General features: G+C 37.0%; 1 protein-coding gene across 4 annotated transcripts in view; it reads right to left on the bottom strand.

The window, feature by feature from the left end:
• RANBP17 (RAN binding protein 17) overlaps nucleotides 1-18,188 on the bottom strand; it is a 379,980-nt gene that overhangs the window by 18,874 nt on the left and 342,918 nt on the right. For all 4 annotated transcript variants that reach the window (XM_001370363.4, XM_056811572.1, XM_007474002.3 and 1 more), the window contains one exon: nucleotides 8,734-8,900. In XM_001370363.4, coding sequence (XP_001370400.1) covers nucleotides 8,734-8,900 — 167 coding nt within the window. The remainder of the gene's footprint in view (nucleotides 1-8,733; nucleotides 8,901-18,188) is intronic.

Below are 18,188 nucleotides of genomic sequence, written 5' to 3'. Positions count from 1 at the left end.
ACGAAGAACATTACTGATTATTTGTGGAATAAGATGGTTTCTTTCCTTTTCTTATGAGTTATTCACTGTCTGCTTTATGTAAATCTACCCAAAGGTACAATTATCCACCCATTTTTACTGTTTCCTTGTATTCCCTTGGTGTTTTGAAGGCAGAATAACAAAGATAATTCAAAAATTCCTTCATCAAAGAATGGCTAAAAAGAACCATAAATGAAAGTGGTCACTTTTGCTCACAAATAAAACTCTCAGGTCCTTTGAGAATGTCATTTAAAACCTTAGGCATCTACCTACTTAATGCTGGCTTGTAGCCTGTCTCTAGTTTAAAGAGAGGGTAATGAGAGGATATGTGATTTCCCCATTTAAATCTTTTTTTTTTCCCTTAAAGAATTGACTTTCTTTTAGTCTCTTGGAAAACATTACAATAAACATACAAATATGATTGCAAAATGACATCATTCTGTTTTCATTTAATTACCCTTGAAATGCTTTCTATTTAATATTCATTACTCAAAAGCTAATTTAAAAGAGAAAGAGATGCGACTTATTCAAAAAGATGTACTGTCATTCAAAGCAATAGTTATCTAATATAGAGAAGTTAATAAAGCAGATTAATCTACAAGTCCCTTTAAGCCATCACTGAGTTTTGAACAACTGCCTCTTTGACCTTTAACCTTCATGCTGTGCACCCGTAGCAGGTGCCAGCTGTACTAAAATTATGGCTGACGTGTTTTAGCGCAAAGTCTTTTCTTACTTTGCTTCTGACCAGCAGCTGACCCTGTAGGAGTGATTGTTTCTTGTGCTGGCCTAAAGGCTACATAAACCAGTAACTGATAAACAAAAGCCTACATGTACCAGCTGCCTTGCCTAAGGGTACTCATCTGACATTGACACCTCCACTAGTTTCTCCAGCATCCCAAATTGCTCCTTTTTTGTTTCCATACGTGCATTTCATACTTGTTACTTTGGGGAAAGAAAAGGGGGAATATCTAACAACAACAAAAATTCACCCCTCCTTTCAACTCTACTTTTGAAAATTTCACATCAAAGAGGAATGATTAGAATGACAATCTAAGCCTGATTTAGCAACTTTAATAAGGGGATAAAATCTTCTTATAATTAGATAATAAAATTTTATTACATATTTTAATATTAAAGGTATTAAAGTCAAACTTCAAATCATACACAAGTATCATACTGAGATACTTACGTATTGTGTCACCAGAAAAGGGAAGTATGTGGTCGCTAATTCTTCACATCCAGAAATGTAAACATAGAATTCCTGGGTGGTAGTGGCCAAGGTTCTAACACTTGATTATGTGTAGAGAAGAAAGAATTTTCAAGTATAAAGCAAAACATACCATTTTCAACACCAGGATGAGATGGCTTTGACAGTTATTTCTCTGATACAAATTACACAAGGACCAAAACCAATCCCAGTAATGATTAAATGCAGTTATGTACATGGGAGAATATCAGTGCAAATGGTAACATATTTAAATGGTTTTCCTTCATTAAAAAAATTATATATGATATTAAACCATCAATCAATGCTGAAACACTGGAGTCTAAATGTATTGTCACTGGTGGAAATAAATGACTTGGAGACTGGATTTTGGCTCACTCAATATGGTATCTTTTCTGTTGCTTAGTCACCCAAGTCTCTGCTGGCACAGGATACATCTGGTAAATTTCCATTCCTTTCAATTAATAAGGCAAGTTATGATACTCCTGGATCACATCTTTAAACTGCGCTTAGAGGTAGAAAACACATGGCCCAGTAAAAAAATCCCTCTGCTCTGATAAACATTTAGAGATTCAGGCCACTTTTCATTCTGTATCTGTATTTGGAACAAAGTTTCCCAGTGGAATTTTAATGGTTCAAAGTGCATTATAATACAATCTCATTTTGATATTGTTGCTTAATTTATTATGTCAAGTCCAGATCCACTTGCTAAAATGATGCTGCCTTCTAAAATGACGATTTGGAAACAAAAATATACACTCTTTCCTCTAAACCAATCTCCCCTTCCTTGAACCCCCTTTTGCCAAGAGTTTCAATTTTATACCCAAGGTTGCTGTTTGTTGACTAAACTCCTGGCTCCCAACTCTATATTAAAAAAAACAAACAAAACATTTGATGCAATTTGATGTATTTGATCACCTAAAATGAACATTCTGTCCCTGTTGCATTCTCATTCTCTTTTCAAACTTGGCTCTTTCTTATTTCTAGGGTTTTTAGAGGCAAAATGAGACAAAAAGTATGATGAGTTTTGTGCAATTATGGAGGATGGGCACTGTGTGAAACTTTATTATTATTATGGACAGAATTCACTTATCGAAAACTTCAAAACCCAAGAATTCAGTTCTAATTGAGTTTGGCATATTAATCTTTTGGTCATTTTAAATATGAAAAAAAGGGAAAAAGGAAAAAAATTGAAAATTAAAGGTTTCTCATGTCAATTTACAATTAGAGAGCCTATTGTTGGAGAAGCTTGGTATTGCTTTGTACCATTCCACTATGTGTGAATAGGAAATAATCAAATAATATGAAATAAACCAATTATTTTGGTAAATGAAGAAAGTAAGGACGATATTTTCTCAATTCTTGGTTATAAATATCCACTTTCGAAACCAAACTTAGTAGTGAGGGAAGCATCTAATCTTTAAGAATTTGCTAGCTCTCTTCTTTTCTGCTGCTTTATCTCAGTGTCTTCATCTATAAAATATGTGTTTGCATATATGTGTGTGTGTTGTGGTTATATTAGGTGATTAGGTTGGCACAGTGGATAAAATGCTGTGTCTGGAGTCAGGAAGACCTGAGTTTGAATCCTGTCTTAGATGTGGAACTGGAACTAGTTGCTGGACCCTGGGCAAGTCACTTAGCCCGTTTGCCTCCATTTCTTCATCTCTCAAATGGGTGTAATAATCACTCCTACCTCACAGGGCTGTTGTGAGAATCAAATGAGTTAACATTTGTAAAGCACTTTGTAAACTTTAAAGTCCTATTGTTAGAGATCACAGATGATCTTTAAGGTCTGATTCAGCTCTAACTTTCTGTGTTCCTTCTTTTTGGCATTACTGGTTAGGTATCAAAATAGAGCAATGAATATTTAGTGTTCTTTAGGATAAAAATGGTTTAGGATAAAAACAGATCATTTGATATTCAAGACCTCCACAATCCAACATGTTGAATTGGCAGAAATTAGGTTAAAATGAATACCAAGAGCCACTTTGAAAGGCTAAAAAAAGTCATAAAAAGGCAATTTGCAGGTCTGTGTGTGGGAAAGGTCCTCTGACTCCAAATTCAATATCCTTTCTACTATGATATGATTGACTCTTTGTGGTTTATGGCAGCTACTTGGTATAGTGACAGGGTGCTGGACTTCAGGAGAACCTGAGTTCAAATCCAGTTTCAGATGCTTACTTGCTGTGTGACCCTGGGCAAGTTGTTTAACTTCTGTTTATCTCAGTTTCCTTAACTGTAAAATGGGGGATAAGGGACATCTATATCACAGGTTATTGTGAGGATCTAATGAGATAATATTTGTGAAGGGCTTGGCACATAGTAGGTGCTATATAAATGGTTTCCCCTTCCCTTCCCTTTATTGGCTTAAGGACTAAGTTTGCATGAGCCTCTTTTTATCTCAATTGGCAAAGTATCCTTTTTTTTTTTCTTTTGGCCCACTGATCTCCTGTAGTAGCATAAGGTTCCCCTAAGTCTGGTGATTCCCATTTGTTAAATTTGTTAAAACAGATTACATCTGTTTATGGATTATAAATGTTTGTTGGATAAGTAACTGGATGGCTCTGGTGGAAGTTATCATTAGAGGCTCTATATTGGGGATTTCTTTTCTCTTCTGGTGGGAAATTCCTCAATTGAGTACCCAACACTCACCTCTTTGGTCTGGTTGAATAAGAATTTGTTTTAAATGGCTTCATTTTCCTAAAAAATTATACCGATTGGCTACATGGGGTTATGAAGATGACTGAGATGGCAGCAAGCGTACAAAACAAATTTTATTTTGCTATGAAACTTTAGGGTTCCTATTTTCTACTTTCAGCTTTTGAATGATTTATTCCAGGCATTTACCTTTTCAAATTAGCATTGTCTTCTTACTGAGGATAATGTGAAGTCTTATTCCTATGCTCATGACATCAGACTGCTGCTATGAATTTGATAACGATATCACAAATCAAGCAGAAGGAGCTGATGAGCTATAAGGGGATACTTTCTTGTTTGTGGATCACTGGACATGCCTTTATTAACATTAGCTAAACTGGCTAATCATTTTTTAAAAAGGAGGGGTAGGAGATTGGAAAGGAAGGTGGACTTATGAACATATTTCATTTGCCTGAGTGTTTTGCAGTGTGAAAATCCCACTCAGGATCTATGGGCCAAAGTCTCAATATCAGTTAAATGTGCTGGTGCACTTTCTTCTACTTAGTATTATGGAATGGAATCTTAAGTGTGAAAGATGTATCATGTAGAATGTCAAAATGTTGAGCAATATCACTTCAATCTAAATGCAGAAATGAAAAAAGAGCTGCTGATTTCCTTTTTGCTGTAATTCACTTTGGGATGCATGTCATGAAAAGCACTATACAAAAGCAATTTTCATTGATTGACTGATTGAGGAGAAGGGTGAATGTTCTTTCAGCTTAAGTCCCTACTGAAGTATGATCCTTATAGCCTATGACAGCTTTTCACATTCAGTAGTTAAATACCATCTTAAAAAGGGAAAAACCAAACCAAGTAGGGAGAAAAGAATAATTAGAACACGTTTGGTTTTTACTAAGATTAGCTTGGGTTAAACAGAGTAAGAAGAGATATGAATTGAAAGCTAGTGGCTATGATTCCACTATTTGATATTGGTCCCTTTCAGATTATAATAACAAAAATGTCATCTTGAGTCAGTTGTGCATGCTAATCAGCAATACTGAAAACTACACAGACCTCAGAATACATAGGACATGCTGCTGTAGAAGGTACTCTTCTTTCAAGAACAATTCATTTTCATAGAAATTTCCATTTGGAGGACTAGTCATATTGTTTTATTCAGTCTCTTCTGTTTCAAACAGAATTAGTCATAGCTACAAAATAAACCATCGGTTCCACAAAACATACCCTTCTTGCACTTAATTTAGACAAACTTTTCACTCTAAGGCATAGCTAAATGAAAACCCATTTATGGATTATAGTTGCACTAATGCATAATGTTACTGATGGTTAAAAAAAAATTGACCAGGAAATTCTATCTTCTTAATCAAATGACTTTTTAACAGATCAGTGTCTGGTGTACTATTCCTATCTCCATTTTCTCTGATTTTCATTTTATCTTCTTAATGACATAAAACTACTTGAAGAATTTTTTTTTCCCTTAGGTGGTTGTATTGTTCTCAGTAGCTAAGTAAGGGCAATACTGTTTCACTCACTGCTGAATCCAAAGTGAAACCTGGACTCTTTTACACAGGTTTCTCAAAAAGATTAAAGTTTCATGTTTGATTTAGTCTGTTTTATAAAATAGGGAAGACTGTTTATTTGGAAAATGTCTCTGAAAATACAAGAAGCTAAAGGAATGCATTAATAGGGCAGAAGTAAATATATTTCCGAGTGAGAAGCACTTAAAAATACTTTTCTTGGGACAGTTTAATTCAAATTGAATATCAATAAAAGACTTTCCGGTGCCCCTCATATAGCCCACACACTGTTTACCACAGAAGTTTATAGAGCTACTTTCTGTATATTGGAACAGATATGCATATTATGCTTCTAGCAAAATGGATTCAAGTTGGAAAAAAAAAAAACTCGGCTCCAACTAGTAAATAATTGCAGGATCATTGCATCAGTTTAGTTTAAAGAGCTGACAAGCCCTCTCTAAACTCAAGGCACAATTAGTCATTAGGGTCTAGTTTTTCAGCACTCTTAAGCAATTTGTAGCCCGTTTCTTTTAATAGGGTTAGGCATTACTTAACCGACACAGATGTCTTGAAAACTGAAACCTCTAGTTATGAAGCAGCAACCTTGTTCATTACTTTCCATGATAGTCAAATCATCTATAAAACCAGTGTTTAATGGGCAACCGATGAATAATCAATGGCTCACTTTTCATCTGAGTGTGAAAATGAGAATAATCTAATACTGTGTCCCCATGGTAAGAGGCTGGGCCTTGGGTTCTGCTGCTATTCAGGGCTGATTTATAACCCAGTGGAAACCTGATGTAAACATATGATCAATGAGTCCCATCACTGCTGATAATAACCCCCAACCGGCCCACTCCCTTGTCTCAGAGTCCATCCCTTTAGGCTATTAGCTCCGTCCAGCTAATCCTTTCCACTATTTCTGCCTGCTGCTTTTACCCTGGCCATTCGTTCAGTCCAGCAGACTCAGAAGTAATTTTATACGCAGCAGAGAGCGGGTGGAATTGATTTTTCACTCAGCGTTCAGTTCCCATCTGAATAATTATCAATTTTACTGCCTCATAAAGGGAAGAGTCAAAATTTCAAATCAATTCAAAAGAGCTTCTGAGACGACAGAAACTGTGCAAGAGAATAAAGGTCAAAGTTGTCAGTGACCTGAGGAGATGATGTCAGATATTACCATGCCCAACAGTTGACATCAGAGGCACTCAATATGATATAACCTAGTGCTAATGCAAATCATATTTATGCTGACTACCAGAGACCAGTCATTAATATTTAACATGGTATCTAAAAGCCTACATTCAAAATAAATAGAATGTATTCCACTGATAATGAAGTTAATAAAGATATATCACTGCTTAGTCATATGCTATAAATTGAAGGATTACCAAGTATTATTAACGCATAAAAATTGCTTAAACCAGTAAACAAACACAAGACAATTCCAAATCAACACTAACATTCGGAAGGATTTGAGTTCCCAGTTTTACAATAGTATCTTGCCAGTGACATTACTTGATTTGACCAATCCAAGTAAATTTGGCTTCTATGATCAGATTCTATTGATTTTTGCTAAAATTTTCTACTAGTTGAAAGTTGTTGCCAGATATTATAGGGAAGATACTGTGATTACAACATCCAATTACTATCTGGAAGTACTCCCTTCAGGACGAGACACCAACGCGTTGGCTAGAGTTGTTGTAGGGTCAGGAAGGGTTACAGGATGACAATCTTGCCCATGTTATATATTTTTCATAATAAAAATGCCAACAAAGGAAGTAACTGGGACCCTAAAGCAACTTCATGGCCCTGATCCCTATAATTTCCATCTATATATCAGTGTTTGCTGGCAGTCTCTGAGGGTATGGGAACACAAAACAAACAAACAAACAATTTCCCCTCATTTGAATATTCTTTGAAATGTTGCTTTCCCTAGGATGAAGAAATTCCTATACCTGGTATACGCCAAACTTCTTGGCTGAGTTTTTCATAATCTAATGCCAACTCCTACATGAAGCTTTCCCTGATTTTCTTCCCCAGGGTGAGCAAGGACATTGCCCTTTCAGATCTTACATGCCATTTTATTTGCATGTGTTTTATGTACTCATCAGATAGCATCATTATTTATATGACCTATCTTCTTTCTAGACTCTAAGGTAAAGGAATGCCTTTCCTAAGGCCTAACACAGCGTTCTGTACACAGTAGGCAATTAAGAAATATTTGATGAGCTAAGCTGGTAGTTGTTTTAAGCATAACAAAGAAAAAACCATGTATTTATTTATCTGTGTATCTCTCCCAATACCCAGCACAGTGCTCTGCACTTAGTAACTCCTTAATGAATATTTCACAAATTGAAGTCATTTAACTTTCTGTGCCTCAGTTTTCTCATCTATAAAGTGAGGGTACTGGATTAGATGATGTTTACCTTCCTTCTGGTTCTCTCTCTACAGTTTCCTGGGTGACATTTTTCTGCTAATTGTTGTTTCAGTCCAAAATCAGTACCAGCTGATTTATTTGAAGGCTCATAATTTTGCTGTGACGTTACATTTGTAAATCACAATATGTGACTTAACAAAATAAAACAGTTAAAACTTTTCAGCATATGAATACAACACTCAGACCTAATTTTCCAAACTTGCAAACACCTTGGAGAGCTATCCTAGAGAAAAGAATGATGGTGTCTACATGGATAAATGCTAGTGCTCTATTTGAAATATTTTTGATATATGTATTCATTTTTCTATCTATTTTTATGTTACACTGTGTTACAGTGATTTGTACAAATGCATTTTATACATCAGAGAGAAATAAGAAAATATTACATTTCCTCATGAGCCAAATTAAAATACCTTAAGAAGTATCCTAAAATGTGAATCTCCAAATGATGTGCTGTATTAAATTAGAGCCCAGCCCATATCAGCTAATGAGAAAACACATTTGAAAATGAATGGGAGCCATATCGGCCTAGCATTCATAGGACAAGTTCAAGATAATAATATTGGGAACATAAGAAGGAAACTAGGGACCAAAGGATCACCAGCTCTATCCTGAACTTCTAATATATCTCTGAGAAAGTCATCTGCTTGTTGAGCTTAATATCTCTGTGGGAGAAGGTATTCATGGTAATCACTCTGATATTCCTTGAGGGGAAATGAGGGCAGTGTGTCATCCTGCTTTCAGGGGATAATACTCACTGGTTAACAATTCATTAAGGCCCTTCACAAGGTTACTTATTTTAAGAGACATTCAAGAATCTGTTCCTATTTCAGGATGTTTCATCACATAAGTCCTGGCAGCAGTACCCCCTTTACCTGTTGTAGGACATCTGGATTTTGATGCATGAAATGGAGCAATCTCTGACCATCCTGGGAAACTGCTTGGCTTCGAAGTGGTTTCTTTCCTTCTTTTGAGAGGTGCTTGAAGAGGTAGCTCACAAGGTTATCTAAACTTGTACAGCAGCTAGAAGAAACAACTGTATCTGCACAAAAGAAAAAAGCAACAAGTTTGGTTTTATTTGAAACTTGTCTTCCAAATGACAAACATACATGTCCATCATTGTGGTCGTCTTCTTCATCATCGTCATCATTGTCGTCATCATCATCATCATCATCATTGTATAAATGGAGATTTTGAGCCTTTGGACTTCATCCCCCAGAAGTCCCTTAGTATTTCCCAAAATTCCTCAAGTCAGTCTTTTAAACAGCTAACTCGGCTTCAAATACAGCTGCTAGAGCAGGTGAGTATAAAACATTTTTTTCTTTTCTCCTTAAATTGAATTGAACTATGGGGGGTTGAAATGCCTTTGTTTTGAATGTATACTCTTATGCCAAAAGGGACTGCCCCCAAATTGGCTTTTTGTCAGCCTAGTAACCAGTGGTTTTGTTCTCTTTTCCTTTTGTCCACAAATTATTGCAATTTTTAAGTTGATTATGTTTCCACGAACCTTTTGGGGAAACTAGTATCCCAATAGGATCACAGGGGGAGATATGTATAAATGGAGATTTTGAGCCTTTGGACTTCATCTCCCAGAAGTCCCTTAGTATTTCCCAAAATTCCATTTTCCTGTGTCCCCACATTTTGTGTGACTGTATTTAAATGGCTGTAACTCCTCCTTCTTCCTCTTTTTGGACCGGCGACCAGGCTGAATTCAGGCAGTTCTTTTGCCCTTGTTATTATTAATAAAACTTTTAAATTATAATATGTAGTTATTGATTATTAATTTTGAAACCCACATCATAATACCCTTTGCATTGTGCAAGGGCTTTCTGTCTGGAAGGTAAAGCTTCAGAAACTGAAACTCAGAGAAATAAAGGGTTTTGATGAATAGCAATAACATATCTAATAAGTCACTAAGGCTATGACCGCTAAGCCAATTCTTTTTCTATTGCACTAATACTGAACTCATAAATCATGGATCTATAACAGTTAGATCCTCAAGAGCTCCTAAAGTAGTTACTCCTACCTTGTCCTGCATACTAGTCAATAACTTTCACCTGTCTGCATTTAAACATGTGTGAGCACACACAAATCAGACACACACAAACATAGTAGTTATTAAGTTCTTGAGCTCTTCATAATCTTCTTTTGATAGAGAAGAAACTGAGGCTCCATGACGTTAAGAGAATTTCTAATGTCTTTCAGTAAGTTAATGAGAGAATATGAATAACACTCCTCACTCTTTGTTTTTTAATCTCTTACCATCTCTCTCGACATCAGAAATGTGTCTTGAATCCAAGAACTCATTCTGCTTCCTGCAAGAAGAGGCTCAGTCTTTAAATCTTGCTCTACCCCAGAGATGGGTAAATTTTCATCTCACCTTGTCCAGAATCAGGCTACCAGGAAATTTCCTTCTAGCTACCCCATTAGAATGTCAGCTCTTCTAGGGCAAGGATGGTCTTGATTACAAGTATTTATTTGTATGGTCAGCACTTAGTATCAAAGGCAGGCCCTTAGGTAATAGCTTAATAATGACTTTCACAGCAATGTTTTTTTCAGTATGGCAGGGTCATGTCTTGTTTTGCCTACTTTTGCTTTTTATGTTTTGGTTTTGCTTTCTATCTGCACTCTTTCTTCCAGTTCTTACCTCAAAATGGCATATTTTTTTCAGGAGAAACTTTATTTTTTCAGTTTTTTTTCCTTTAAAACCCTTACCTTTTATTTTAGAATCAACATTAAGTATCAGTTCCAAAGCTGATGAGCGGTAAGCCCTAGGCAATTGGGGTTAAGTGACTTGCCCAGGATCACCCAGCTAGGAAGTGTCTGAGGCCAGATTTGGACCCAACACCTCTTTGTTTCCAGGCCTGGCTCTCTGTCCACTGAGCTACTAAGCTGTTCCTGGAGCAATTTTCTGACAAGAAGCCCTGTTACCAGAACAATTACTTAAGATATAACTTTGATCTTAATAGTTTATAATTTATAACAAGTTTAATTTATTTATAATAGTTAATTATACAATAAAGTTTGCAAAATGCTTTCTTTACAACAATCCCATTGGAGAAGCAGTGTCAATATCATCATCCCCATTTTATAGATGGGGAAATCAGTTTTGAGAATTTAAATGACTTGCCTATGATCATACAACTTAAACATATCTAAAGCAGGATTTGGACCCAGGTTCACTATGGTATGCTCCCTCTCCTATGCCTTCATTCAAATTTTTTTTCCTTGCCTTATATTCTGATTTTGAAGCATTAATACTAAGTATTTTAGGCATACCACACAGTTAACTTAAAAATAATTAACTTGTTTATTTCAAGTATACAGATGCAGACTACTCATGTATGTCATACAAATGTCACATAAAGTATCCATGAAAGCTTTCCTAAGGTTAGTGTTGACAGTGGTTTGAAATAGGCAAAAGGAACAAGATTTATCTGAACTCTGAATAGACCTCCAAAACCAGAAGTGAGGGTCACTTAACCAACTCACATTTTATGATCTCCCAATGGATATATGACCTGTGCATCAATGAGTATCATTTTAACCTAGATCTTGCTTTCAGGAAGGGGAGCCATGAAAATTATATAATCCACAATAATGTAGATCAACAGATTAGTCATAGTCATTAGAGGAAGTAACTAATGATGGGATCCTACAGGTCATCTGGGCCATCTCCCTCCGTTTACTGAGGCCTGGGAAGATGACAGGACTTGTCCAAGGTCACACAGTTAGTAGGCAGTAGAGAAGGAATTCAAACTCCATTTCTCTGACTCCAGGCCCAGGGACAGGAGACTTGCAGATGGGCATATTTAACCTGGAAATACTTTCCGGAGGAAGTGGGCCCCAAGTTCTGATGAGAAAAGAATGATACATGTAGTATGGCAAGCAGAGAGAGAGAAAGAGAGAGGACAGAATTGGATAAGCATTCAAAGAAGAGACTAAAAACATTACATTTGAGCTAGAGGATAAGGAAAGCTTAGGCAAGGGCATGAATAGTGGAGAATCAGGGTCTAAATGCCAGGTATGAAATATGGATGGGAAGTAGTGATGATCTAGAGCATATGGAACTGGTAGGCTGGAACGACAGAAGTCCCAGGAATTAAGATGCAAAGTGACCAGATCCATCTGAGCATCAAAGGACTTCAATCACATAACAGTAGGTCTTCTGTATGATCTCAACAGACAGTTGATTTACTTTTTAAAAAAATAATATTTTATTTGATCTTTCCAAGCATTATTCATTAGAGACAAAGATAATTTTCTCCCCCCCCCCCCCATAGCCGGCGTGTGATTCCACTGGGTATCACATGTGTTCTTGATTCGAACCCATTGCCATGTTGTTAGTATTTGCATTAGAGTTGATTTACTTTTAAGTGTCCTAAGATGCTACAGAGTACATGGCAACTTCCATCTCAAGACTGTTGAGAGAGAGAGAGAGAGAGAGAGAGAGAGAGAGAGAGAGAGAGAGAGAGAGAGAGAGAGAGAGAGAGAGAGAGAGAGAAAAGAGAGAGAGAAAAGAGAGAGGGAAGGAGAGAAAGAGAAAAGAGAGAGGGAGGGAGAGAGAGACAGAGGGAGAGAGACAGAGAGAGAGAGACAGAGAGAGACAGAGACAGAGACAGAGAGAGACACTTGTTGAACCACGTAGCTTTCACTTTTCCATCAATTCTCACAGCATCTTCATTTGAAGTCCAATCGGGAATGGGAGTTGAGTAAGTAACTTAACATCTACAAAAGACAGCAAAAAATAGCATGGCTCTGGTTTCCCCTCACCAATGAGCAGCAATATGCTATCAATCATGGGAAAATTATAAAGACTTCACATAGAGTTTAGTGATCACATGCCATGCAGTTTGCATTAAGAGGTTCCAATACACTGAGTCAGCTGTGAAAAAGCCAGGTCAACACTTTAGACAAGAAGGCTGGAGTGGTTATCCTTGCAATAAAAGCAGAGGAGAGCTTCCATTACAGCTGATTTATAGTTGGGGGCTTCGAAAGGAATAAATATTATTTCAGGGGATATTATAAAACATGGAATCAGAGGAAATATAGGGCGTTTGGTCAGAACTGGAATGAATAGTGCTGAGAAATGAGTATTTTTGGCCTTTTTCATCGGTGGCTGAAGTTAGATTCAAATGTTAACATTCCCAAGTCATAAAAGGAGCGACAAAAAGTCATGAATCTTTATATTCTGCCCAAGTGAATAAGTCAGCTCAAGGGATTTAATTTTCTAAATAAAAGGTTAGGTGCTTTATGTTTTATAATTTGGAGAATGACATATAAGTTCTAATAGATACTCTGCCCTTTCCAACAGCATGAAGTTTGGCAGTTTGGCAGGGAAGCATGCCCTTTCTAGCTGCCATGCACCTCTCTAGGCATAGCACTGTTAGTCCTCCCCCTTAGCCCCATCACCAGGAGTTATGTTCAACTTTTAAAAAGTTAACTACACAGGAAAGAGTTGCCTAACTGGGATTTAAGAAGGATAATAAGGCTGAGTTCAAATTTGGCTCTGACACAAAACTTCAATTATTGTAGAAGGGAGGGAACTTTGGTATACAATAGTCTGGGATGAAGACTAGGATTTAGGGGAAAGTTGTGGGGAGGAAAGACTAGTTGGGATTAAAGACAGATATAGTCTAGGAGATAAGCTTCACAGTGGGTCAGGGCTGATCTGGAACTGATATAAGAAGTAGAAAGTTAATAGCCTATGAGAGATATGACTGAAGTTCTGTAAAGAAATCCACTCCTGGAATCCATTTATTCTTTCATTTGAGGAATATTTATTGAAGGAAACAGGACTTTATGAAGCACTTACAAGGCTGGAGATACAAATACAAACAAAAACAAAGACAACCTCTGTCCTCAAGGAATTTATATTCTAATGGGGGAAGACAACAAACCAAAAAGGAGATGAAAAGCAGAGAGGAGGGAAGGGGGAAGAAGGTTCTTGATTGCAGAGGCATGGTTTCTAAGTTTAAAATGTCAAGAATAGGGCAGGGAGAAGAAGGTCTGGGCTCCTCCACAAAATAGCAAGGGGTGGGAGTGGGGCTTCCTGAGAGATATTCAGTGGAGAGAGGGCTACAGAGGTAATAAGTAGGATATTCCAGAGTGAGGAGGCCCTAGGTGTTCAGGGAAGTTCTAGGATGAGACAGCAGTAGAGACATGGTTTTGAAGTTCAGAAAGCCAGGAACTGGACTAAGAGGGCATCTACTGTGGGCCCAGTGTTGGACTAAGCACTAACCTAAGAGAAGTGAAAGACATAATCTCTGTCCTTGAAGAGATTATGCTCCAGCTAAAGAGAAAAAGGTTAACATGAAACAAACTGATGGCAATTGTAAAATAAATCATGAATATGTACAAGGCAACCTGGGTAAAACCATGGGCATAGTTATAGCATGGAAGTGATTAGTATGGAGTAGAAAAGGTGACTACCTAAATAATTCAAGCAGATATTTTGAGCTGGATATTTTAGAATTACCAAATTTGGCTTGTGAAGGTAGATTTGAAGAGAGGTCATTTTTTCTAAAACCCTTACCTTCTGTCTTAGTATCAATTCTAAGGCAGAAGAATGGCAAAGGCTAGGCAGTCAGTATTAAGGGACTTGCCCAGGGTCACACAGCTAGGAAGAATCTGAGGTCAGATTTGAACCCAGGTCCTCCTGACTCCAGGTTTGGCTCTCTATCCACTGTGCTATCTAGCTGCTCCAAGAGATATAATTTTAAGGAGAGAACGTGTCAAGTGGGAATTAGGAAGATATAGGTATCAAGTGGGTGAGGAGAGCAAGCAGATTTTTTCTTGGGCAAGACAAAAATTCTGTGGGACTATTAAGGGATGAAGTAGGAAAGGTTGTTGATGACCTTCAATGTTCTGAGGAAATTTAGATTTGGTAAAGTAGAATAAGAGAGGCAGAATGTCAGCTTGTTTCAGAGTTGGAAAGACCTGGCTCAAGTCCAGCTTCTGACATAGACTATAGTTATGTGACCCGTGAAAAAATCACTTAAACTCTCAGTAATCCAAGCCACCCTCTAAGAGTAAGCTGCAGAACAGTTGTCCATTTGCACTGGTAGAGGGAGATTCCTTCTCCAGAGATTCTTTACATTAATGCAATCATAGGTATGGGGGGGGGGAGGAAGTCCTTTGGGATTAATCAGAAATTTCTAGTAGCAAGAGGGCTCTATTATGGCAGTTGCTATAATCTAGGAATGAGGCAAAGAAGTCCTAGGATTTGGGAATAAAAAGTTATGCCAAAACCTAGTTACAAAATAGGAATCACTAAGACTTGGTGATTGAGTTAATGTGGGGGAAAAAAGGGAAAAATGAAAATAACTACCATGTTGTGTGTGTATCAAAATTGGGGGTTTGACAGTAATTGGGGTGCTTCACAGGAAGATAATGAATTCAGTTTCCCCAGTTTCATAAAGTAGGAAGAGATCTACCCAGAGCTCTAGAAATGTAAGAACAGGTTAAAGAAGCAGAGGTGGGAATCATATATTTTGAGGAATAGCTGAAATCATGGGAAAAAATGTGATCTTGAGTAAAGATGAAGGAGAGCACAGACATAAGGGCAGGAAATAAAGTAAAGGAAATAAGTATAGGAGAACAATGAAAACTTACATCACAAAAGTTCAACCCTGAAGAAGCTTAGGCAAACAAGGTGGTAACAGCTCTACTAAGTTTACATAGTGTTTTATATACATTATATCACTGGGTTTTGAGAACTTTGTGAGCAATATAAAAAAGGTATTATCATCCCTACTTTACGGATGGGAAATCAGAGGCTCAGAGAGATTAAGTGACTTGTTCAAGGCCACACAACTGGTACCCATCAGAGCCAGGGCTTGGTCTTGTGAGTATGCTCAGGACTTTTCCCTCTAGACCAGACAAACTCTGAGAAATATTCTATGTAATGGTGAAGAAGAAATATGAATAATGGTGTAACACATTATACTAACCAGCACCTAAGGGAAAAGGAGATTCTCTCCTCCCACCAAATAGAAAGATACAGTCTTATCTGCTCTTACTCTTGCCTACTCCTTTTTTCCCTTTTCCTTTCTCTATACTGCAATTGTCCTGAACTTAATAAAATCAAATTTCATCTTTAATCAAATATATGGGCAATGATCCACTAAAATGTTAATGAATGATGGTCAATTACAAGACGACTGAATTTTTTATGCCACACTGAACATACCAGACTAGTTATTTTCCTATCATTGATTCAATTACTTCCTCAATCCCTCCACAATTCTTTCCACTGAGAATATACAACTAATCCTATAAAATCTAAATAGGTTCATGACCTGAACAATACCTAAAAGTATCTTTTTGTAATTTGTAACCACCAAAAAAGAAGATTGGTATTGATCTTCCTATATATTGGACTACTGTCTCTAAGGTGCACAGCTAAGGCAGCTGGTGGCACAGTGGACAGAGAATGGTCTGGAGTAAGGAAGACCTGGGTTCAAAGTTGATTACTAGTTGGATATGTCACTTACCCCGTTTGCCTTGCTAACTTCCAGAGTTGTTTTGAGGATCAACTGAGATAATATCTGTAAACCACTTAGCATAGTGCCTGATCCATAGTAGGGATTATATAACTGCTAGCTATTGTTGTTATTATTTGATTAAAAAATTCACATGCTAGTAGTACTTTCCTTACTTAGTGATTACCAAGTCCTTTCAATTTCTTAAATAATAGCATAAAGAAAACAAGAATAGGTAAAAGCCATTAAAAACAATATTCTGTATAAGGAAGTAATTTCCATGGCCAGGAAGATGACACATGACAGTTATTTGTTGATATGATTACAGAGCATCTTTCAAACAGATTTTATGGTATCTGAGGTGAAGGACTCATTATATATACTTTTTCTTAATTCTCTTCCTTCCTATCTTTTATTTGACTCTGGACATATTTATTATATATATGTATACACACACATATATACACACTTATATACACACATTTTCTACTCCTTAGAGAACACAAATTCCTTAAATTGGGAATAATTTCATTTTTGTCTTTATATAGGGTCTAATAAATACCTCCTGATTGATTATTTTGTATTCCTCCTATCAGTGTGGCTCATACAGTAGGTTCTTAACAAATGCTTGAATTTAATTCTTTACTGACTTATTCTAGTACAGGCAGTTTTCACTGCCATGGAAAGGGGCAGGAGGCTCTCCAAAGCACTCTTTTGACTCAAAAAGAGAGTGAAAAAGTTATGTTATGGTCACTAATTTTAAAATATTATAGCTTAAGTAAAAATGACTTTTAGCTGCTTTTTATTTACAAAGAGGTGGAAAGAGTGAAAGTAGAAAATGTAGATAAAGAGACAGATTCTTAACAAGCCTACCATCCCTAAGAGCTCCTCCTACCAAGCAAAGCCAAGTTCAGCACCTTGGCAGGAGGCTTCCTCAGGTCTCAATCTCCTCATGGAGTCTTCAGCCAAAAATCCACCAGCGCAGCCTCCTCCAAAGCCAAGGAAAGAATCTCAGCCACTCGCCAAGCAAGCTAATGTAGGATCCAGGGAAAGAGTCTCCTCCAAAGCCAAGGCAGGAGTCTCAGACAATCTCTCCAAATGCCAGGAAAGGAATGGGCCTCTCCAAAACCAAGGAAGCAAAGAGTCCTCTTCCAGCCTGGTTCATGCAGAACGAATGATGGAATCCTTGAGCTGGCCTTTTTAAAGCAGTTTTCTCCATGTTACTTCCGCTGTTTCCCTACTTTACAGGAACCAATTACAGCTTCCCAGTTTGCCTAGCACTGCCTGGGGGACAGTGGCCTTTGGAGGTATTCACTTACTCTAATAAGTGTCTTGTGAACTCTCATACTTAATAGTTAAGTAGGGATGCTTTGAGTTTTTGATTGATTGAGTTGAAAGTTGCTGATCATTAAAATAGATAATTTTATCTTCACAAAAGTGATATGAAAATAAAAAGTATCAATAAAAGATAAAAAATGGATACTTTATGAAGTTGCTTAGCTTTGATGAATAGGACGGATTGGAGGAAAAGAAGAGCTAGGAAACTTGGAAAAAAATTTTCACCTTTAAAGAAAAATTACCCAATTAGAGAATGTCAGAGCTAGTAAGAGACAAAACAAGTTATATATATATATATATATATATATACACACACACACACACACACACACACACACACACACATATATGAATATATATGATATGGTTCTTTAAGGATTTGGAATTAGAGAACTGGGCTTTGAATCCCATTTCTGCCACCAAATCAATTATGTTAATTTGGGTAAGTCATGTAAACTTCTTGAGCCTCTGTACCTTATCTGTTAAATAAGTGGGTTGGGCTATATGAC

This window comes from Monodelphis domestica, chromosome 1 (assembly GCF_027887165.1).
Source record: "Monodelphis domestica isolate mMonDom1 chromosome 1, mMonDom1.pri, whole genome shotgun sequence".
NCBI lineage: Eukaryota > Metazoa > Chordata > Mammalia > Didelphimorphia > Didelphidae > Monodelphis > Monodelphis domestica.
The sequence above is the reverse complement of the archived record's forward strand: the minus strand, read 5'-3'. Positions and strand labels throughout refer to the sequence as shown.